The 24,598-nt window shown below is 43.6% G+C and overlaps 2 protein-coding genes across 6 annotated transcripts in view; both read right to left on the bottom strand.

Annotated features, from left to right (window-relative positions):
• The window catches only part of kansl1l (KAT8 regulatory NSL complex subunit 1-like), a 40,660-nt gene extending 18,922 nt beyond the window's left edge, over window positions 1-21,738 (bottom strand). The window contains exons 1-11 of one of the 5 annotated variants that reach the window (XM_053439891.1): window positions 21,494-21,738; window positions 19,902-20,832; window positions 19,685-19,823; window positions 15,579-15,729; window positions 14,757-14,909; window positions 13,688-13,791; window positions 12,691-12,862; window positions 2,932-3,103; window positions 2,670-2,777; window positions 551-691; window positions 321-421 (exon numbers count right to left, since the gene is read on the bottom strand). In XM_053439891.1, coding sequence (XP_053295866.1) covers window positions 321-421; window positions 551-691; window positions 2,670-2,777; window positions 2,932-3,103; window positions 12,691-12,862; window positions 13,688-13,791; window positions 14,757-14,909; window positions 15,579-15,729; window positions 19,685-19,823; window positions 19,902-20,772 — 2,112 coding nt within the window. In that variant the 5' untranslated portion in view covers window positions 20,773-20,832; window positions 21,494-21,738. Of the gene's footprint in view, window positions 1-320; window positions 422-550; window positions 692-2,669; window positions 2,778-2,931; window positions 3,104-12,690; window positions 12,863-13,687; window positions 13,792-14,756; window positions 14,910-15,578; window positions 15,730-19,684; window positions 20,833-21,493 lie in introns of all 5 variants that reach the window. The other 4 variants (XM_053439888.1, XM_053439889.1, XM_053439890.1 and 1 more) reach the window with 4 other exon arrangements.
• A 529-nt stretch (window positions 21,739-22,267) lies between these two features.
• On the bottom strand, window positions 22,268-23,622 carry LOC128455476 (taste receptor type 2 member 7). The gene has a single exon (XM_053439147.1). It carries the CDS (start codon window positions 23,404-23,406, stop codon window positions 22,447-22,449), a length of 960 nt encoding a protein of 319 aa, XP_053295122.1. The 5' UTR covers window positions 23,407-23,622; the 3' UTR covers window positions 22,268-22,446.
• Between the last annotated feature and the right edge of the window lie 976 nt (window positions 23,623-24,598).

The raw sequence follows: 24,598 nt of genomic DNA, 5'->3' as shown, positions 1-24,598 counted from the left end.
TATAAAAATTCTAAAATATTTAACTTCTATCCAACATTTGACCCTGTAATCATTTGGACCTGGTAGGTAATAATTTCATCGCTGTTTATTTGTCTGTTAGCAGTATTAAAAAAAAGAAATAATGTAGAGATTTCTGTTGATTGCTAATATCTATGAACAGGGGACATATGGAGCAGATATAGAAAATGATCCGGATTCTGTGTCAATAAAATTCCTTTCAACGAGATCGAAGAATTCATATTTTTCGTATAAGTTATGATTGAGAAGCAAACAGTGAGTTAAAAGCTTCTGTGTACTAATGTAATCTGTAAATGATTTACTTGAGAGTCCTGCTTGCGTGGGAACTGTGTGTAGCTCTCCTCCAGCCCTTCGTCTGAACTTCCCTCCGGCTCACCCGACCGGTACAGGACATCTTTATAACCTGGGCACAAACACACACACATCATTGATTTCAAAAGATGTCACACAAACCGAGTGACGCCAAGTGTCACAGACTGATTTACTGTTTACTCGCGATGCAGTGTGAACATACACTGCATACGTCACACACCTTCCTCAAGCCTGTGGCTCCTCTTCCTCTCCTTCTGATTGGCTCTCCTGTGTCGACCCTGAGCAGAGCCTGTCATCCTGATAGGTGACAGACCCATAACTCTGCTTTTAAGATGTCTTGCATGCTGCTTGTATTTGTGACCTATGATGACACACACACACACAAACCTGAATTCATACACTACAGCAATAAGCTTCCCTTCAACCTCCCCTTCAGTTCGTCTGGGATTTTTCACTTCTTTGGTTAAAGTGTACAAGAGCTCATCCTTAACCATGTGTTCTGGCCAATCCACCAGTAATTATTTACATGTGCTAAATGTAGATTTGTTTAAAGTCTTTTGATTAACGAGACAAGTAACAGACAAATAAATCATAGAAATGTACACAAAGATCTCCAGAAGAATCCATAAGGAGACAACAAGGAAGGAAGAGTTATGGAAGAAAGGAATTTATGGACTTATGTTTAAAATCATTATCATTAAGAACATTCTGGGTCCACAAATGCTCTCTCCTCATTAGGAACAACTGAAAAAAGCTCAGAAAAAAAACAGCTTCCTTATTTTCCTTTAAATCCGGTTCCATCATCATTCTCCAAGTCAGCCATGTTTCTATCTCCTGCTTGTTTTGACTAGTTAACTCATTCTTTATTAACAATGACCAGAAAGGATCACAGGGTTGTTGCTACATGTCAGGGGATAATATGAGGAGAAACATTGTCTTCTCCTTCTTCTGCTTGCTACAAGGGAGAATAAGATCATTCAAGCTGACAGGAAATCGACAGGGTGTTGGGTGAGTGATGTGTTCATCCATTCTCCATCTGACTCCTTTGTGTGTCCACCTTTAGAACCTCTTAGTTCAGGTACATCATTCTGTGTCTATTTTTAGCTCGGTAGTTAACCCTAAATGAAAAAAAGGGGCATTTTTGTAATGTTTGGTCAAGCCTCTTTGGATACACAGGGGAGATCCTACAATCAACCAGTCAATGGTTCCTAAGGCTCATCGATCACTATTGTGGACGACCACAAAAGCCACTGAAATAATAGCTGCCATAGGTGAGTAAATACAAAGGCAAAAAATCATTAATTACACAAATGTATTCAGACACAATTTCAAAATCAATGAAATGCTGAATGATTTCATGTCAATCTACTGTTCACCTCGAAGCCTCATTCAAACACAGGGGGATATCTGACATGCTAGCAACCAGTTACACTGGTCTACAGGGAAAAAACAAGGAGACACAGTGGAAGGCTTTACAGCAGCATCTTTTTCCACAGTGTCTCTTTACTGAAAACAGGCAATGAGATAATTATCCTTACAGTTTATAATGATAATATGTGTTTAAAATGAACTAATAGAATAGGATATAAGATTATATAATATTATATTATATTCCCAAATTATATTATAATTTTTTGTGAACCCGCTCAAATCAATATCCTTGTTTTGTATACATTTCCAGTTAATACAGAATTACATTTTCTTGTATAATATGAATCATACCAACAACTGTCTTATAATATTTGTGTATTTTATGATGATTAAAAAAAGATAGTGCCGATAAACCATATATAATACTGGCAACTAAAATAACTAAATATAAAAATAAAGTTGGAATGATGGTGCGTGTACATACACTTACACATGTACAGCCTATCATACAAGTTGCGTATTTACATGTTTATCTGCCTCACAAAAAACAAACAACGATAAACAAAAAAAACAGCTCTTACCAAGACAATAAAGGCTTTCTGATTTCTGTTTCAAAATGGGAATTACCACCATTCCAATATAAGGCAAGGTCTCCATCTGTTAGTTAAATAAAGGCAACAAAACAGCAGGTCCGGTCTTTCAAAAAGCAAACCTGCCTTCCTGTCATCTTGCTTATTGGTTGACTATGACATCAACACAGCAGGTTACAGTCAGGCTCTAACCCCGCTCACAGGCACCATCTAAACATACTGGATCGATAAGATGCTGCATGTTTTCTACTGTGTTGGTGAAAATGGACCAAACCTCACAGAGTGGAGCAAAATAGCAGACGACAGGAGCAGACAGGATGTGAGAGCACACAGATAAAGAGGATCTGTAATCACTGCTGGTAAAGGGCAGGATCTTACTGTTGTGCAGTGGCGTGGAGGTGCGCCTCTTGAAGTGTACTGGAGTGGGTGACTGGGACCATTCTTCTCGAGCACAGGCTCTCTGTGGGGGGTGGGCCTGAGGAGTGCCTGAGAGTAAACAGAGTTACCTTGTTCAAAATTTTAAAAAAAAATTCAAAGAAGAATTTCTTTGTGAAATACAAATGCAATCAAGGACAACACATACGATACAAAATTGTGACCATAAAACCTCCTCACTATGCCATGTTAAGTTTTCTCCTACCAAATGAAAGAGACATCGCAGAGTGAGGTCGGGAGCTCTTTCTCCTGGAGGTCAGGGCCGAGCTGCTGGAGCTGCAGTCGGCATCAGAACACAGGACAGCGGGTGAGGAGCAGCACGAATAGGAAGATGAAGAGAGTGAAGAGCTGAGTGTGGACATGGACTTCCACGGCTCCTGGAGCACAAGAGAAAAGAAAACAAGAGAAAGAGAAAAATATTCATCAGAAGGCTTTAAGGAAGGTCTCAGCTTGAGCACTTTCTTTGTCATCTGGCAATAATATGGTGGTTTGGTGCCGTTAATTACAGCAGCTGTAACGGCTCCAGGATTTTTAAACAGTCTGAAATAATAGTGTTCAGCCAGATGTTGTAACTCAATAGTCTGTATATTTATATTTCCCATGCAATAAGGATTATATCTTAAGATTCTATCACAGGCCCAACAGACTTGTGTTCTATTGTGTCAGACTGATCCACAGTCCTCTAACCAGCTCAATCTCAAAGATGAGGCAGAAAAGGAGATTTCTTACAATCCAGAGTTACTTGTTCACTGGGAGTTGTTTACAAAGAACAACAACTTGGATTTACATTCATCATTTGATCCACCAACGTATTGTTTGGTGCAGCTTTAAATAAAGACGCCACTAAAAATAAACTGCATCATATTGCTTATCTACTGGCAGTAAGAACATAGCATTATGCGTTAGCACCCCTGGAGCTTAATAAAGGCTGGAGCTTTCAAATAATACCACAGATTAGATTTGTTTATTTGAATCAAATCCATCAGATTCTAGTGTTTGATTAAAAGCCGGTGTGGGGCTTTAAACATTCAGTCCTATTTAATTTGAGGGGCTTCTTAAGCGATATGGCACCCCTCACTGAAACAGGGCCAAGAGCAACTGCTTTGAAGACACATTTAACATGTATAAGTGAGTAGTTTTTATTAGATCAATCGACAAATATAACCTTTGTAGCCCTTGCTAAAGTAATGGGTGTATTTGCATTTTTGATAATAATATAATGTACAGATTCATAATTCATGTGAAGTTTATTGTGTATTCATGTGTTTAAAAATGCATAAATATGGTTAAAATACAAAGGTTAAAAAGTTTAAAATCTACATGAAGTATGTGTTAAAAATATAAGTTCATGTCATCACATGTCGTGTTCTAAAAGGAAAAAGAAGCTTGGAGACTCCGGCCAATCGCGGGAGCAGTCTGACGTGAGGGGGTGGGATTTAGACTCTGTGGTGGTTCCGGGAAGAAAGCGGGGGAGAGAAAAAAAAGAAGGAAAAGAGGGAGACACGAGTTAGCCCAACCGCGTCGAAGTTTTTTTAGAGGCTGAAAGCTCTTGTTTGTAGGTCAACGGACTGTTACCTGATAACAGTCTGATAGCCCTGTCAAGAGGATCTGCGCCCTCTGGTGTGGACGAGAGCTGTCGGACGGAATCGTACGAGTGGACTGTGAGTTTCGGCTGCGCCTGCCGGCGAGCCGCCATCCCCTGTTTCCCCACGGACTGTCGGGAGCGCAGGGACTGTTGTCGGGAGCCGTGAGTAACTTGATTTGCACGTGCCTTTTATTTTGCTTTCAGAAAGCGAAGCGGCCAGTGTGTTTTGGGCCTCAACGCACACGAGCAACGGAACAGGCCTGCAACGGGGTTTTGGGATAGCTTTTCCCAGACTGTTGTGGACTGTGGTGTGTGTGTGTGTGGGTTCATTGCATTATTCGCTGGCTTTATGATTTAAAACGGGTATCATTTCTGTTGAATGTTAATTGTATTGTCACTGAACCCAAGTGATTATTGCCTATTTTTATTTGTCTATTTTGAACTAAAAAAATCCTCTAACTAAAGAAGGTATTTACATTTAAAGTGCTATTGTGTGTGTTTTTCATTTACTAAATTCTTATTTTATTTATTAAGCAAAACAAAAAAGGGAATATCATAAGTTTAACTCGGGCCCCGCCCCATAGGTACATGAGACGGGTGTTACACAAAATGGAGGCACCGCTGGGAAATTCCCATGCTTAATCTTTTTAGTTTTTGCCCGTTAAACGTGCATTTCGTTTCAGTTTTCACAGTTACACACCAGTAGCAGGTTAGAGTAATGACTACTCAGACGACTACTCAGACAACTAGTCAGACAGCTTCTCAGCCAGCACCTGAGCTTAGTAGCTGGTGCAGTGAGGCAGGCATAGACCCAAACCGGGCCTTTGTACTGCATGACGTTCCTGCTGACACTGACCATACAGCCATTGAAGAGACTGCTGAGACAGTGAAAGCTTTTGGAAGAGTGAAAGTAAGAGAGACAGTACTTGACATTAAGACCGGCAATAGTCTAGTACTTTGTGAATGTCGTCAAGATGTTCACCCAGACCGCATACCATCTCAACTTCAGACATTGGATGGAGGTCCTGCCTGGAAAATATCCCTCTTTGTTGAATCTGAGAGTCCGGCTGATGACTTCTTAGCCAAGCTTAACAAGCTAATGAAAGAGGAGGGAAAATCAGTTGATGATGTTCATGCCATGCTGTCTACAGATGTTCCACAGGGTAACTCACCTGAATCGATCATACGTGCAGTTGGAGATCTGTTAGTAAAAACAATGCGACCTACCAGTGAGAACAATGCATTTAGACGTCTTCGGACGTTCTCTGGTCATCTCCCCACCCCAGCAGGTGAGGAGAGTGTTGAACACTGGCTCGAGCAGGCTCGCCTGATGATGGAAGAGTGTGACTGTTCCGCCCGAGAAAAACGAAAGAGAATAGCAGAGAGTTTAAAGGGGCCTGCTCTGGAAATTATCCAAGCTGTGCGGCTAAATAATCCTGATGCTACCCCTGAGTGTTATGTAGAAGCTATAGAAAGTGCATTCGGAACTCCTGAGTCTGGTGAAGATTTGTATTTTGCTTTCAGGAGTCTCCACCAACAGCGAGGAGAAAAGCTGTCAGACTTCCTGAGAAGGTTGGAACGCTCACTGACCAAAGTGGTGCAAAGAGGAGGTCTTCCGAGTCACAGAGCTGATCGTGCACGCATCGACCAACTCATAAGGGGCGCTCCTGAGTCTGACATCATGCTTTTACAGCTGAGACTAAGAGAAAGGAAGGAGAAACCCCCTACCTTTCTGAGGCTCCTGAATGAGATCCGGGAGGAGGAAGAATATGAGACTGCACGACGTAAGTTAAACACAACAGTGAGACAAGTTAAAGTTGGTGAGGAGACAAAAACCAAATCAGCAGAAGTTCAAGAGTTAAAAACAGAGATTAAAGATCTACGCTCTCAGCTTAATGAGCTAACAAACAAGCGACAAGACTCACAAGCTGAGTTAGCACAAAAACCACCCAAGAAAAGTACAGATACTGCAACAGCAAGTGAAGTCCAGCAGTTAACGCAGCAAGTGCAACAGTTACAACACCAGTTAACTGTCATGTCTGTTTCACATGGTGCAACCTCAGCAGACACAAAAAGGATGGATGGGGGAGCTAGATACGGCAAAGCTTCGAAACCATACACTGTAAAAGATCCTGAAAGTTTTTTCTGTTACCGGTGTGGCGAGAACGGCCATATCGCCACTCACTGCATAGCCCCAGAGAACACAGCTAAAGTAATCCAAAGACTGCTCGGAGCGCTGCGCAAGAGTAAGGAGGAGAAGGGGGCTTCAAAAGGCTCTGCTGAGTCTAAAGGGGTTGGTTCAGTCAGGAAAAGCTCAGTGCACACACCTTCACTTAGTGGTTTGCCAGAAGGGCTGGTTGGTCCATCCATGATGGCCAATGTGACCATCGAAGGGCAGCCATGTAGAGCTCTTTTAGACAGTGGTTCTCGAGTCACCATCATTTTTGAGAGCTGGTACTCCCGTCACCTCCCCGATGTGCCCATCCTTCCACTCACAGACCTTGCCATATGGGGCCTGAGTGAATCTACTTACCCATACAAGGGGTATGTGGTCGTTGAGTTGGGGTTTCCCCCTAACACAGAGGGACCTGAAGAGGCAGTCTCCATCTTGGCTCTAGTATGCCCCGACCCAAAGAGTCCAGACCCAGTTCCCGCCATTATTGGCACCAACTCAAAGAAACTGCATTCTTTGCTCACCCATTGCGGAGAGTTTAAAGGTAACGGTGAGGTTCATTCACTGAGGATAGATACTCTCACACCAGAACACCTCTCATCACCTAGCGTCTTACCACTGGGCGTGGTTGGTCAGGTGAAGTGGCAAGGCCCCGGGTCTCTCACCATTCCCCCAGGGGGAGAGCGTTATGCTGTCTGTAAAGTGGAGCAGCAGCAGCCCTTGGGTAAAAGTATCCTGATGGTCGAGGTAGATGAAACAGCAAACCTCCCAGCTGGTGTACTGGTTCCACCTGTTGTACTGCCAGCGTCTGCGATGGATACCAATGGTTTCAAACTTCTGCTAAGAAATGAGTCCCAAAAGGAGACCGCTGTCCCTACTGGCACAGTGCTGGCCCAAGTGTACCTGGTAGACACGGTCACTGAGTTAAAGAAGACCTCAGTCCAAGAGAGGTCTATTGACCCTGAGCTGTTTGACTTTGGGGATTCCCCCATACCTGAGGCGTGGAAAGCCAGGTTAGCCACAAAGCTAGCAGAGAGAGCCAATGTCTTCTCATTGGAGGAGTGGGACGTCGGTCTAGCAAAAGGTGTGACTCACCACATAAGGCTGCGAGACGCTAGGCCGTTCAGGGAGAGATCTCGCAGGATCGCCCCAGCTGACATTGAAGATGTTCGCCGCCATCTTCAGGAACTTTTGGCAGCGGGAATAATCAAAGAGTCGCGGAGTCCGTATGCATCTCCGATTGTCATAGTAAGAAAAAAGAGTGGCAAAGTGCGGATGTGCATTGATTATCGGCTGCTGAACTCCAGAACTGTTCCCGATCAGTATACTATGCCGCGCATAGATGATGTACTGGATTGTTTGACAGGGAGCAAATGGTTCTCTGTATTGGATTTGAGAAGTGGATATTACCAAGTGGAGATGTCAGAGGCAGATAAAGAAAAAACAGCTTTTATCTGTCCTCTTGGCTTCTTTCAGTTTGAGAGAATGCCTCAAGGTATCACTGGCGCTCCTGCAACCTTCCAAAGGTTAATGGAGAAAGCCGTCGGAGACATGAACCTGTTACAAGTTCTCGTGTACCTTGATGATCTCATTGTTTTTGGTAGGACCCTAGAGGAGCACGAGGAGCGACTATTAAAGGTTCTGGATAGGCTAGAGGAATGTGGCCTCAAACTTTCCATTGACAAGTGTCAATTTTGCCAGCCCCAGGTGAAGTTTCTAGGGCACATTGTTTCGGCCTCTGGAGTCGCCACTGACCCAGAGAAAGTGAGGGCTGTGACCCACTGGAAGAAACCCAACGACTTGAAGTCCCTGAGATCCTTTCTAGGGTTTTGTGGGTACTATCGGCGGTTCATTGAGAGCTATTCCTCCATCGTCCGCCCACTCACCGAACTGACCAAAGGTTATCCTCCTGCACAGAGGAGCAGGAAGGATGTCATCAAAGGAAAGAAAGAGACTTACTTCCAAGTCTCTGAGCCTTTTGGTAGTCGTTGGACTCCAGCTTGCGATGAAGCCTTTCAGAACATTGTCTACAAACTCACACATGCACCGGTCTTGGCCTTTGCTGACCCAGCTAAACATTACATCCTGCATGTGGACGCAAGTCTAAACGGGCTGGGAGCTGTGCTTAATCAAGAGTATCCCAAGGGGATCCGCCCAGTCGCTTTTGCCAGTCGCAAGTTGAGTCAAGCCGAACGGAACTATCCAGTCCATCAGCTAGAATTTCTAGCTCTAAAATGGGCAGTCGTTGATAAGTTCCATGACTATTTGTATGGTGCGAAGTTTACGGTAAGAACAGACAATAATCCCCTTACCTACGTCTTGACGACAGCCAGGTTGAATGCGACAGGCCACCGGTGGTTAGCGGCGCTCTCTACCTACGACTTCAGCATCCGCTACAAGCCCGGCCGGGAAAATATTGATGCTGACTTATTGTCCAGGAGTCTGCAGGAGACAGGAGATGGGTGGGTGGATATACCTCCCTCTGGCATCAAAGCTCTATGTCGTAGGATCACTGCAGATGGTTCCCACCAACACACCACCAGATTCGTTGACCAGCTAGGTGTTTCGCCTGACGCCATTCCTGCTGTGTATGCTGGTCTTACTCAGATTGAAATGAGCCCACTGGAGCAGTTGAGCTTAAAGGAGCTCTCAGAAGCTCAAGACTCTGATCTGGTCATAGGTGTAGTGAAGCTTCAAGTTGAGCGGGGACAAGGTGCTCCAGCTCCTAAGCATCCTAACCCAGACGTGACCTTGCTGCAGAGAGAAAATTCCAAACTTAAGATAAAGCGTGGCCTTCTGTTCAGAGTCACCAAACGACCCTCTGGGAGAGAAGTGAGTCAGCTTGTCTTACCTGACAAATATCGACAGATGGTGTTGAAATCAGTGCACGATGATGCTGGTCATCTCGGTACAGACCGAACCGTAGAGCTCATTAAGGACCGGTTTTACTGGCCCAAAATGGCCTCTGAAATCGCGACATACATCCAGAACTGTGGAAGGTGCGTAGCTAGGAAAACTATCCCACAGAAAGCTGCCCCTTTACAGCAGATCACAAGTAGTGGCCCTCTAGATCTGGTCTGCATAGATTTTCTTTCCATTGAGCCAGACTCAAAAGGCATAGCTAACGTGCTAGTTGTCACTGATCATTACACCAGATATGCTCAAGCATTTCCCACAAAAGATCAGAAAGCACTTACTGTAGCCAAAGTCCTCTTTGAAAAGTTCTTTGTGCATTATGGGTTGCCTGCCCGCATCCACAGTGACCAGGGCCGAGATTTTGAGAGCAAACTAATAAAAGAACTCTTGACCCTACTCGGTGTCCGCAAGTCCAGAACATCACCTTACCATCCTCAGGGTGATCCTCAGCCTGAGCGGTTTAACCGCACTCTTCTGGCAATGCTTGGCACGCTTGATCCAGCTCAGAAGCCAAAATGGAGCCAGCATATAAGTCAGCTAGTGCATGCTTACAACAGCACAAGAAATGATGCCACTGGGTACTCGCCCTACTTCCTTATGTTTGGAAGAGAGGCACGGCTACCAGTTGATTTGTGTTTTGGCATTGGATCCGAGGAAGAGGATGATTTGAAACACCACCAGTATGTGGCCAACATGAGAAAGGAGCTACGGAATGCTTACCAGCTAGCCGTTGATGCAGCTTCCAAGAACCATGAACGGAACAAAAAACGGTATGATACAAGAGTTCGGAATCAGACCTTGGAGGAAGGAGACAGGGTACTAGTTCACAATCTTGGCATCACAGGAAAACACAAACTACAGGATCGTTGGAACTCCCTACCCTATGTAGTGGTCGCCAAGTTAACCAATCTCCCTGTGTATCGTGTAAAACCGGAGAGGGGAACTGGTGTAGTGAAAACATTACACAGAGACCACCTGCTACCCATTGGTTACCTAGTGAGAATGTCTGCTCCATCAGATCGGACAGTACAGCCCAAGAGACCGGTGACCAGGGCACAGCAAACTAGGTGTGAAAACGAAGATCAGACACAAAACACAAGACATGTAAGCCGAGATGAGTACACCTCAGAGTCTGATGAGGAACAGGTCTACTTTTTACCTCCACTGACACTTCGTGCCCGTGTAGACTCTCAGAGCAATGAGGCTGAAAAAAGGGATGCTCCGGACCTGCACGACAGACCCGTGAGAGATCCTCTTGTTGTCAATGACTTACCTGAAGCGGAGGAACCAGCAAATGAACTTCCAGCAGCAGAGGAGCAAATGGAAGAAAGTCCACAGACACGCCGAGACTCTGTGGTGGACACAGAGCTAGACGAGGGAGACGTCCCTATCCCTGGCACCTCGGTTGTGGATGCTGACTCTCGCCGTGAACCTACTGCAAAAAGGAAAGTGAAACCTGTTCTACGCCTCAGTTATGATGAACCTGGACAACCGACTGACAGACCTGTGACTATTAGTTTTCGAGGCATGATAATCCAGATTAGCTATTGCCCAGACGCCATACAGATACATTAGGCAGAATGTGGAACTATTGATTTGGGTCTGATGAGGACATCCAGACACTTAGATGGGGGAGGATGTAGCCCTTGCTAAAGTAATGGGTGTATTTGCATTTTTGATAATAATATAATGTACAGATTCATAATTCATGTGAAGTTTATTGTGTATTCATGTGTTTAAAAATGCATAAATATGGTTAAAATACAAAGGTTAAAAAGTTTAAAATCTACATGAAGTATGTGTTAAAAATATAAGTTCATGTCATCACATGTCATGTTCTAAAAGGAAAAAGAAGCTTGGAGACTCCGGCCAATCGCGGGAGCAGTCTGACGTGAGGGGGTGGGATTTAGACTCTGTGGTGGTTCCGGGAAGAAAGCGGGGGAGAGAAAAAAAAGAAGGAAAAGAGGGAGACACGAGTTAGCCCAACCGCGTCGAAGTTTTTTTAGAGGCTGAAAGCTCTTGTTTGTAGGTCAACGGACTGTTACCTGATAACAGTCTGATAGCCCTGTCAAGAGGATCTGCGCCCTCTGGTGTGGACGAGAGCTGTCGGACGGAATCGTACGAGTGGACTGTGAGTTTCGGCTGCGCCTGCCGGCGAGCCGCCATCCCCTGTTTCCCCACGGACTGTCGGGAGCGCAGGGACTGTTGTCGGGAGCCGTGAGTAACTTGATTTGCACGTGCCTTTTATTTTGCTTTCAGAAAGCGAAGCGGCCAGTGTGTTTTGGGCCTCAACGCACACGAGCAACGGAACAGGCCTGCAACGGGGTTTTGGGATAGCTTTTCCCAGACTGTTGTGGACTGTGGTGTGTGTGTGTGTGGGTTCATTGCATTATTCGCTGGCTTTATGATTTAAAACGGGTATCATTTCTGTTGAATGTTAATTGTATTGTCACTGAACCCAAGTGATTATTGCCTATTTTTATTTGTCTATTTTGAACTAAAAAAATCCTCTAACTAAAGAAGGTATTTACATTTAAAGTGCTATTGTGTGTGTTTTTCATTTACTAAATTCTTATTTTATTTATTAAGCAAAACAAAAAAGGGAATATCATAAGTTTAACTCGGGCCCCGCCCCATAGGTACATGAGACGGGTGTTACACCTTTATATAATGTGACGTGTTCATCAGCTTTCCAACCTTTACTGTGAAACCCTGTGGTTGCGTAGAGTTGGCTGATGGTGAAGTAATAAAGCATAGTGATGAGCACTTGTTCTCAGGATAGAGAGAAGGGGGGGGAAATAACAAATGCAGGCACTCACATTGTGCAGGGATACAAGAAGCACTAATGATTATAAACACTAGCGTATCCATGACGAAATTGATTTGTATGAGCAGCACAGAGCAGGATTAAGCTAAGAATAATTACACAGTGAGAAGATGTAAGGGCCATGGGGATGGGCTTCTCAAGTCTTAACATAAGCTGCTTTCAGACATGCACTGAACTCCACAGTTCCTCAGAACTTTCTCCGGAGGACGTGCATGTGTGAAGACAAATGTCTTCACCTGGCCTCCTACTATAATGTCCATAGAAATCCAGGGGAAGTCGATGTGAGAACACAGCAGGGGTTCCCCCGCTGGATTCAGATGTCATATCATTCAGATGTGTATATATGCACTACAGATATTCCAGATGTCATAGAGAATGTGCTTGTGTGGTTCGACCGTTACTTGTTAGTAAATATATTCAGATGGACGGGCTGGGTAATGGAGGAGGATGCACGCGGGCCTACCTGTGAACTGCTGGAGTTGTGTGTGTTGATGGTGAACAGTTTGGGCTTGTGGTAGGAGACCAAAGGCCGGGTTCGGGCACAAACCCACGCATCAGCCTTGTGCCGCCTTGCGATCGCCAGTCTCTGTCTCTTAGAGCCGCCGGGCAGAAAAGCATCATCTCCTCTCTGACCACTGAAGGGAAGAGATCACATGAGGCCATGTAAATGTCAGGGATTTGATTCATGATCAGATCACAGGCAATAAAAGGGCAAGATTCTGAAGGTCTTGCGTCTCTCAGATGCTGTTCATAAAGGAAGAGCTGAAACAAATAACTTGCTTAAAAAAACCTTTTCCTGTCGATGCATTAACAAGCAGAGGGTCTTCTATTTATTACACTGCTTCTATCTTCAGAGGCAGGCAGAGAGTTAAAAAGGCAGCAGGAAGGGAGAACATGAAGGGATGATTCCAGTCAGGCCAGATGGGACCCGACTGTTTCACTGGGTTACACTACAATCAGGGAGTATGGGCTCAGCCATGATAATGTATTCTACAGCCGAGGATAAAAGCAGACAGTGGATACAACTGATCAGACAAACTATTATTTAGTATTATTAGCTTGTCTAATGGAAATTTGGGGCATATCTGATCAAATGTAGACTCTAGTATAAGTCTAAGATTCCTACGATAAACCAGAATTGTACTCAGCACATACTTCTGCCAAATCCCAACAATCCCCCTAATTCAATCTGCACCCAAGTGCACACACTTATTAATCTCTGTAAACACATTCTGCATATGAATATTCATTGGATGGTGGCTTTTCAAACCATCCTTCCACCAAGTTTCATGGTTATCTGACCAACAGTTTTTTAATAATCTGTTAACAAACAATCTAACCAAAAAACCTCAGACATTGTCTCTGAACTACATAATGCTTGTATCCTTTAACCCCCAACTCATGAGCATCACAGATTATGTTGATATATGTGCAACACTCTCGCTGTGTGTGTTCTCCACCTGGTGAAGGATCTCTTGTCTTTACAGGTCGCTGCTTGTTTCGAGAGCGGTGAAAAGCTGAGAGGAGGCATCAGACTTCTGACGATCTGGCTGAGCTGGGCGCTCTGTAATGAGAGACGTCACCCACATAAATACATTTCACAAGAGACGAATTGACAGTCCGTCGTCTCAACAGAAAGAGAAGTGACAGCGTGTGATGTCACCAGCACACTGTTCTCTCAGTTCTCTAATGTCCTTTGCTTTGAAGAAATTATCGAATGATCAGAGAGAGACACGTGCTGTGTGCGGTATTTTGGATTTCCATAGAAAATACTAATTCAGGTACCTTCCCTGTTATTCATGCTACCAAAGAAAACACACTCATCAAAGAATCCTGGTTGTTTTGAACCTCAGAAGCCTCTTTTTTCATCGTTTGTTACATATTAATGAATATTTATAATATACATTCCTTTCAAATGTCTCGCTGCAGAGCTTGAAGTGGCGTACATCTGCTGTTGAACACATTGTTTATGATTGTATTTGATTTTAAATGGGTAGATATATGCAAACAAATATTGGCCCAAAGCACAGCTGGGGTTGTATTCAACAACATCAGCCATTGCATGGAAATGTAAACCTATAAAACCTGCCCTTAAGTAACTGCATTGTCAGATCACCCTTTACTGTGAAACAAAAAGTTATTTTTACCTCTGGCAGTTTTTAAAACAAATGTCTCTGAAAGGATTAAATGCCTGAAGGTGAGCTGAACAGTCTTTACAGGTGGAAGGATGATTGGAAATGTTCTCTTGATTTAAATGACAATAGACTTCATGAAGCAGTAGGAATTCATGCATCCAATTTCCAGTTTGCAATTTAGCACAAAAACACACAGGTCAAACAAGATAACCTTAAATAATTAGTTTAATATTTCCCCCCCAGAGATCGGTATGAAAAAAAATTACGTTAAAAAGGTTGATGTCCATACAAAGTGTCGAAGAATTATTGGATTATTAACCCTTTTGACTCCAGACACACTCACCATTACAGGGGTGGGTGTGTGTGTGTGTGTGTGTTAGCTCCTCTCACCTACCTGCCTCTCTATGCTGTGCAGAAGGTGTGTGGGGCTGCAAGTTTCCGTGTCAGCATCTGAAGCTGTGCAGCATAACCCTTTGACTTCCTTCAGAAGGCTCTGCTGAATCTGCCTGTCAGTCAGCGGCTGGGACGCTGCGAGCACCACACCCCCCTAAGAGCCACAGAAAAACACAGATGTTACACTATTGAATTCATAATCCTTTTTAAGAATGACCATTATGAGTGAAAAAAAAAAATATCTAATCTATTGATACATATATAATATGTTCATATACATGTAGCTTTTCAGAACCAAAGGTTTTGTGATGGGTCAGTCTCAGTTGTCAATCGTGACGATTCATCCAACATCACATCAGCAATTCAAAACCAAATTTACCAGGAAGATGAAAATTTGAAAATACATGTTTGATAAGAACTACTTCAAATAACACAACCATCTCTGAGAAAAAATGACTGGGTATTTTAACTTTGGTTCATGTCCCCTCCACTAACATGGAGGACGTGGGGTTTATGACCTATAATGGAGACAGCCACAATTGGGCGATTGAGGCCCTCCGCCTTCATTTTTGGGGAGCTGCCATTTTGTCCATTTTTACATACAGTATACAGTTTGTTCCAGAATCTCTCTGTGCCCTAGTGGTTAATAACTGCTCAGTAAAATGTGAACGTGAGAAAACCTAGATCACCAAGACTTAGCCTGATACAATAAGACACCAAAGTTGTCTAGATACAATAAGTTGATGATATCTTTATATCTGCCAGATGTTACATTATGTCAACTGCCCTTGACTGAGGTGGAGACAGAGGAGTATTGTTTTACTTTTGACGAGCGGATATGCTTGTGGAGCTCCACCAGTTGCTGTATCCTCCCCTCCAGCTCGGACAGGCGCAGCTGCAGCCAGCTCCATCTGCTGCCCAGCTCCACTCTCTCTTCCAGCCATCGCCTCGCACATCTGCTGCTGCTGCTGCTGCTGCCAGGAGGGGTGGAGTGGCAGATGAGAGAGAGAGAGAGAGAGAGAACAGTTACACCCATGTTATAGTATTACGATATGTTTTATTCCCTTTCGTCAGAGGCTTCAGACGCTGATCAAACCTCACAAGAAGTGAATGTCCTTGTAACACTTTGGAATTTGGTTATAAAGGCAGCAACAATTTAAGGATATTAAATGTGGGTCATAAAAACCCCAAATACATCTGCTGAAATCCAACCACAGGAAGTGTGTGAGGAGGTTAGCATATGAGTATACCTACCAGGAACAAGTGTGTCACCAGAGAGCGAGACTGAGCGACACAAAGAGAGTAAAGACAGAGCAAACAGTTTGACACATTTGTGATGCTGCACAGTCAACATACCACCTATTTTACACAGCCATGTTGGAGTGTAGAGCTTAAATTGTTTAGCATCCTAACACCGTTTGGAGGGAGGGCTGCATTTTGCTGAAGCACAAAAGCTTATCTAGCCCACAGAATAGAACATTGTTGATTTGTGTGGTGTGTGTCTATAGTGTGTTTCCATGGCACTAGACTGTTCAGTTAACATTTATCCTGTGTATGTGTGTGTGTGTGTGTGTGTGTGTGTGTGTGTGTGTGTGTGTGTGTGTGTGTGTGTAATAGTTACAGTGGGGCAATAGTTGCTATGGCACTGCTCTTGGACCTTGGCTCAGAAAGGGAGCGACTCCCCCCGCTTCAAACACTCGGATGCAGGACAGAGAAAGGTTAGGCCGGGCAGGAAGCAGATACTCACAGAATACTTTACGATAATATTTGGTATTACAAGGTAGCTAAACTAATATTAGCCTGAAAGTAAATGTCATACCCAAAATTTATTTTGTTTTCCCAAGCCTAGTTTGGTGTTAATTGAAGGAGAATGAATAACAAGGTATACACAGTAAATGGTAACCATCTGGCTCTAAATTGAGTTTAATCTCTTTTGGATTCATAGGGTATAGCCAGTTTTTTTTAAACATGGCTTTAAAGACAATTGACTCATTTCTGATTGCCAGTAAAAGACTTTGCCTGAGGCAAAAGTTAGCTGTCTCACCAATTTCACCCTGGTGTCACATTTCCATCACTCATTATCAGAGTCGGGTCCGATAAAAACCTGTGTCTACTGCAGACTAATTTGACCCAAGAGCTGATACCCTTTGCTAAGCAGTAGGCCATGTATTTCCTCCATAGACAATGACCAGACCTGGGTGCCCTGCGGCCCTTTCCAACTCTATAATGAGAAAATTCCAGGAATACTTGCAGAGCATTAGGCGAATGAGGAGAGGAGAGGAGAGGAGAGGAGAGGAGAGGAGAGGAGAGGAGAGGTTGGCTTACAACTGATAGTGTGCAAGTTCACAAGTACTCTGTCTCGTACACTATTTATCGTGAAGTTATTGACACATACGAGTGAAGTGTGAGGTCTAGCAACCCACTGGCCTCCCTCCACAGTGAGAAAGAATGAGTTGGCGCTGCCACAACTTGGTGGAATCCAAGGCCAGCCCCAGCAAGTAGTTCTTTAGGCTTATGAATTCCCCTCTTTGAACACAGGCTCTTGGCTTGTGTAGCTGCAGTAGGGTTTTAGGGTGTGTCAGTTTAACTTTCCAGCATTTAGCCTTTCAAAAGACTCCCATGCAGTATATTTAAACAGACTGGAAACAGAAAATGAGCAACAGCTGTAGGTGTGAAGGACCTGCTGTGAGTGCATAAAAAAGAGCGACGTGGGCACATGGTTTCAAACTGAAATCCAAACACTGTCTGTGTGTTACAAGTTCATAAAGGTCAACCGTTTCCACATTTTCTAGAGGAGGACAACGACCCGTTCCTTCTCCAGCATGGCGATATCCTCAAGGAGGAGGAACCTGCCACAAAAACTCCCCAGGGGGAGATTTACTGACGAAGCACAGAGCATTGTTACGTGAAGGAAGAGAACACGCTCGGACAAAAGGCAAGCTGACACCTCCTAAACTGACGCTGGCCAAATAAAAAGGCACTCATAAAAAACTCCCCTTTGTCCCATGTTTTCACATAAACAGACTTAAACTTAACCTTTTTATCACACTGAGTCAGAAAATCACAGACACCTTGAAGAACTATACAGAACTAAATGCCACTGCATCTAAACTAGACCTGGCTTAAGTCCTAAATGAAAGGTAAAAGTGGTCAGAAGTCAAAACCACTGTGATAGTGGGTTGAAAGCTTTTTTACAATGACCCATCAGGAACAGGATGTAACCCCACTTCTGGGAACAGTAATAACACATTGACATCTCCACTTCATGTTGACCAGGAAGCGCATTGACCTGGTAACACAATGACGCAAGACAGAACTTAGCAGACCATCCGCACAAATGAAGGAATTGTGAAAAAATCTCTCTGCAAAAGCTGTGACTCACGAAAAACAAGGGAGAAACTTTAGTCTGCATTTAAAGATAGAGGAAATGACAGCTCCCCAAAAGCGAAATCAACTGGATTGCCCCCTGAAGTACTGGTCATTAGCCCAGCTTCCTGCTTGTCAGTGGATATTGACCAAATAAACGTTAAATAACACATTGATGTTTGTTCAAAAGAAAGTTTTTACATTAAATTTGGTTTTAATTAGTTATTTGATGCTATAAAAAAGAATTGAATCGTCACGATTGAAAGCTGAGACTGTGTCACTATTGGTCAAATCGGTAGGACCTTAAATGGATAGTTCTGTTATATTTTTACGTTTGAAGAAATTAAATTTTTTCGGTGAACTATCCCTTTAATGCCACGGTTGCAAAAAATCGTTACTGACCCGATTTTTCATATCAAAAGCCCCATATACCAATATCATTGATATTACGGCCTCACTTTTGAGGATGTGGTCATCCATCTTTCCATACAGTCATGGGACAAGCCCAAGAAGCATCATACAGGGGTTTTAAATATGAGAAAGGCATTTTTCATTATAAAGAGGAAGAGCTGAGGCATGATGGCACAGAGTGGCTGGCACGGTGCAGGGTTATTGGCATGTCTGAGTTGATTTCCTGCCCTGCGGATTAAGAGGGTTGGCTTATTGCAGAATTCACTACAACTGCAGCATAAAGAGAGAATGTGTGTGCATGGCTAAAAAGAACATCATAACACTGGGAGGACAAAACTTGTGCCAACCACACTGTAAACTTTGCTCGTGGCCAAGACAAAAATGTTTAACCCTTCGGAATAACAGTGGACTTCATTCGGTGAACAGCTGACTTTCCACAACTTATGCCGTCATCCGGAATTAAGTCTTTATTTTGTCAGCCCTGACATTTGTGATTAATAACATATGATCGGGATTGACTATAATAATCATAATTTAAAACAGATTTGTCTAAATATGCTCGTCCACCCAAGGTTACAACATTTTTTAGCTGTTTTTAATCTTGTTTACGGGGCCTTCATTGTCCTGAACTGAAAGGTTGCCTGGTATGAGAGTCTGCGGCGGTTTGTTGTCCACTTGTCTTGAGTTAAATCGAGGCCAATGACTCCAGCCTGAACCACAGCTGGTTCTGGAAAGCCATTACTGGAACAGAACAACAGATCTCCTGGAAGCGTGACAACAGTCCAGACGCCTCTGAGCTGGTGATTTTGTTATCTTCACAATAGCAGGAGCTGTGAGTAACTTTATACCTGACGATGTGTGGAATGATGATTCGCATCAATTCGATGTGCAAATCCTGGAGTTCAGGGGGTTTCTACAGTCTCTCCTTTGTAGCTTGATTCTGTAGCATTTATCTGTGATAACCAGATGTGATGGCCACATACACACTGTGGCTCCATATGAGACACACAGGTAACCCTACACTACAGTTGCCACTATCTGCCACCCTTGCATTGCCAAGAGAAATACAAATCATCTCTATAAATGCCATCTTAAGGGATTTAATATGTCTTATCATACAATTAAAGTTACTTCTACTTATTGGATACTCACACACGTGATGATGTGGTTTTGAGACTCTTCTCCTCCTCCACCTCATCGTCTGAGCTGCTGCTGGCTGTGGCATCAGAGTCCAAAGCCTCCTGCAGGCCTCTCAGCACCGCCTGGCTGGAGCGGCTCAACTCCCTGTGCTCTGTGAAGGAAGATGACGCTGTGGACGACTCTAGTGAAGACAGAAAAGGTTTGCCACCCGCTGGTGGAGGTACTATACCAAGATGGCTGGAGTCCAGGCTGTCGTTAAGTACATCCCCAAGATGAATGTGCCGTTTCAGCCCCTCCAGCTGCTGGTTGCAGTGTCGCAAAGCGTGTTCTCCGAGCAGGGCTTGCAGTCTCTTCTTCAGCCTCCAAGCTTGGCCTTGCAACTCTTCCTGCCTAGAGAGCTGCTCCTTCATGGCCTCCTCCAGCACAGCTCTGGGTACCAGCTGGTCAAAGTTCAAGCTGCCACTGCAAGACTGCTCCGAAGCTAGAGGAGCACAGTCCACTCTGGCTGCTCTCTCCTGTGTCAGTGTCGGTGGGGGTGGAAAAAAGGGAGCCCAGTCCTGAGACTTAATCTCCCCAAAGAAATCTGATTGAGAAAAACTAGTCAGTGTGAAAGGGGAGCGGTGCACATCACCACCATCTGGCCCACATTCATGAGCAGCACCGCGGCCATGCAGCAAACAAGCCTCTTGGCTATTGTGCTCAGGGACAGGGCCTAAAAACATGTCCGGTACACCTGGTAGGACAGAGACCACCTGATGAGCATCTCTCAGATCTTCATTAAAGGAGAGGAATCCGAGGAGAGAAGCAGGGCTGGAGAGGACCACCGACGCACGCTGGCTGGCAGACGCCTCCAGACATGGGGGGAGCACAGGGTTGGTAAGGACCTTCAGGGGTCTCGCTGGCAGGAAGGGGTCCATAGAGGGACAGAAGGAGAGGTTCAGCCACATCTGGGGGTCACAGTCCTCTGTGGTCCTCATGTGAGGATCCAGCTCAGTCCTGTGCACGGCTCTCCCATTGGACTCTCCTCTGACAGAGGTCAGAGGGGAGGACAGGTGGATGCCGTGGCCATCTTTCAGGATTTTGGTCAGGGCTGGGGCCATATTGCTTTCTGAACCCCTGAGGCTTTAGGCAGCCGTGATGGAAGACTTCCCGGTGTGCATCTTAAATGAAAAAAAATGCCAAATAAGCTTTAAAATATCTTTAAAGAACAGTTCAACCTATAAAATACGTTTTGAGTGAAAATACTGTGACTGTAAAAACATCGGTGTCTTGTTAATGCCTGAGAATCTCTTGGGATGGATACATATTCAAAGACGGGAAAACAAAAACAACAGACACACCAGCTGTTGCTCAAAAGCACAACCTGTTCACATCATGTATTTTTTTAAGCTGTGTATATCAGTTTAATTCCATTTATATTTTTCTATATTTCTTTTATACTTCTACTTATTACTGCTGATGTCATGTTGTCCATCTTTATAAACAGTTTATGGTTCCAACTTTTTGGTGATGACGGACAAACATTTCTCATCGTGTTTTTTTACTATATGAGTATTTGTGTGGTGACACGTTGGGAAAACGTTGGAAATACCAACTGACAAGAGTGTTTACATCCAAACGTTAGAATACATGTGATAACTAACAACAAGGCAACAGGTCGACACCAAACGTTGAGAAAACAGTGCAGGAGGATCCGGGTAACAACAGGTTTAACGCATCGTGTGGTCGTGAGTTCACGTAGAATCAGATAAACACTGAATAAACCGTGCGAGTGGCTGGAAGCGGACGTTAACGTCAACTCTCCGTGTTGTGATCACTCACCTGGAGCAGGAGGTGAACCGTAGACTCCGTCATCTCCTATTCCTGAAGGATTTACGCCTGAATATTTTTACGTCTTCTTCCCTTTTTCTCCTTGTTCGCTTTTCATGGTTTTCCCGAAGCAGCTTGTTGAAATCAGATCAGAGGGAAACCTAGAGCTGTTGTGCGGTGAAATCAAATCATCCACTGCTCTGTGTACTGTGTACAGTGTGTGTGTGTGTGTGTGTGTGTGTGTGTGTCCTCTTCAGTCCAACTGACACACATCTGAAGAGAGGGGGCTGGACCGGACTCATGGTGCCTTCACGGCCTTCACAGAAGATCAGACCGCAGAGCACTCAGAGGGGAAAAATCCCACCTTCATATCGCCTACTTTCAAATTTCAGGAAAATACGGTTTTGTTTGTACCTGAAAAAGCAAATTTGACTCCGGATAAGTTGACATTCATACATATTGTGATTGTTCTTACCAAGAAACAAAGTATAGAGACTTCAATTGCAGTATTTCGGTACAATATGTTATTTTTTATAGAAGTCTGACGCACAACAACAACAAATATCCCAGAGGCTACAAAAAAATATACAAGTAATATACCACAAATAGTTGTCATAGTTGTGAAGAATCGTGATCACTAGACAATTGTTTCTTAAGTGCATCAGAAAAATAAGATGAGACAAGATGAGAATAAACAAGATAAAATGAGAGTAGATTAAATAAAATGAGATTTAACAAAATATACGATTAAATACAAACCCGGAATTCCAATTTCTTACGAGCTTCGTCGTCAGCATTCATTCATATACATTTGAGGGTAATAACATTTTTTAAGTAATCTATTCTTTATAAATCTATTCTATTCTATTTCTTAACAAGCAAACCAATGGACCTCAACTCAACCTGATCAGACACCTAATTATCACGATGACATTTGGACAACAACAGTTCAGAGTATCAGCTATTTAACCCGATGTCAGCTGGCTATCGCTTGTTACCACTCCAACATTACACAGTGCTTTGAGTGCCGTCCATGTTCTGGCTGCCCTTTGCCTGAACACAGTCTGACCGATCCCCAGGTTGACCGTGGTGCCTGATATGAACAGTGAGGAGACAGTGAAAAGGGCCCAGTAACCTAACCTAAAGTTCGGCGAGTAGAAATTACTCAATGAGCTTAAGAGGTAGTAGGTGGCATAGAGGAAGTACACGGCTCCTTGGCAGGCGCCAGTGGTGGCCACTCTCATATGTCTTTGATTCCTCGGCGCGTTGAAGCTGCTGCCGCTCAGGGCCACGTTTCTCATGTGTCTGTAGAGGTAGAGGATCGTTGAGAAGCTAGAAACGCTCGTGACACACAGACACAACATGATGTAAGCTATGAAGATGTAAAAACTAAAAAAGTTTAAGAGGTCCATGTCAAAGCTATATTCTGTCCTTGTGCTGTTAGAAGACGTAAAGCTCCTGGAAAATTGACTTGCCACACTCGCAACGGAGAAGAGCAGAAGAACCATCTGGTCGAAAAGAAAGGCCCAGATCATGAAAGACTTTATGTTCCTCTTTACCCAGATCCAAAGAGCTCGCCTTGCAGGGACAATCTGGACATAGTAGTAGAAGTTTAGCCGAACGTAGCACGTCATGCTGTTGTTCATGAAGTACATCACCATCACCCATGGCAGGGCAAACCATGTAAAGTCTTTTTGGTCGTTGTACATATAGTACAAGAAAGGCAAAAAGACACAATAAAGTATAGAGCAGCTGACAATACATTCCAGAATGGTCTTCAACGGCTGCTTGAGTTTCTGTCGGCCGTGCGACAGGGAGATCAAACAACAAGCGTAGAAGATGTTCGCAGTGAGGCTGACGAAGATGAGAGGAGCATTGATCAGTACAAAAGCCTGAGGACTGAGAGTGAGCTGTTGGCGTTCCATCGGTGGTTAAGAAAAGTCCGACGTCTGAAATGTTCCTATCGGACTGTGTCTGTTTTATGGTTTCTTCTACACCAGTCTTATAAAAGGGAAACCAATGGACCATAACAGTAATACATCATGTAAACAACCAGACCCAATGTGGCATAGCATGTAAATACAAGCTACAAACTCTGAAGACTGAAAACCAGGAGAGAGAGCTTTACTCGAAACTTGAAGCATCTGTAAAGCTCGCGGATAAGCACGTTGTACTTTCTTTGTTTAAGCCATTTGCATTCATACAAATCGATTTCTGTCATGCACCCTGAAAATAAAACCTAAAAATTGTTGTATAGTACTTTTGACATTAGTTTTTTCACTGTGTTTTGTTTCTGAGGACATCAGACAGACTGTAAAAACATTCAAAAACTTTTCAAGGGTAGCAGGGGGGGAGCTGGAGCTTATCCCAGCATGTGTGAGCCATACGTTACCCAACAAATGGGTATTTATTAACCCACAGGAAGTCAACTTGAGTGGAGCAGACACACAAAAGGCTTCAGGCCAGCCAGAACTTTCAGTTAACAGATACATGCATTGACTGTCATGATATCTAGCTGTGAGTAATCATTTATCTTTACCTCCCTAAATATGTAACTTGGCGACTTGTTCAGCTATGATAAAAGCGCTGCCTCTCTGGGCTCATGACTTCAGTAGTTTCACAAAGTGACAATAGAGCCACAATTATGTTGAAGAAATATCTATAGTAGGTAATAATAACTTTATATTTTTTTTACTTGTTTAAAATATATTGTAACTGCTGATTGTATTCTTGTTTTGTGCCAACATTTTAAATCTGACTGAGTGTTTTACCAAAAATGTATATTATTGAGGAAAATAACATTTCCACATTACATTTCATTTAGCTGATGCTTTTGTCCAAAGCAACTTACATTTTTAGTACACTCAACATTTATGAGGGTTCATTTTTTAGGGGTTCAGTATCTTGCCAAGGACACTTTGGCATGCAGATGGGGAAGAGTGGGGATTGAACCGGCAACCTTCTTGTTGGACGCCCACTCTATCCCCTAGGCCACACTCTGGAACAACATGTTTATTTTTTCTATATCAGTCATTTTGATTTTAAATTATTTAAGAATATGAATTCAAGCTCTTACAGTGGCAACACAAACTGTGTCAACAACACAGTAAAAATTGT

The sequence above is a fragment of the Pleuronectes platessa genome, chromosome 14 (assembly GCF_947347685.1).
Source record: "Pleuronectes platessa chromosome 14, fPlePla1.1, whole genome shotgun sequence".
NCBI classification, from domain to species: domain Eukaryota; kingdom Metazoa; phylum Chordata; class Actinopteri; order Pleuronectiformes; family Pleuronectidae; genus Pleuronectes; species Pleuronectes platessa.
This window is presented reverse-complemented; position numbering and strand designations above follow the sequence as displayed.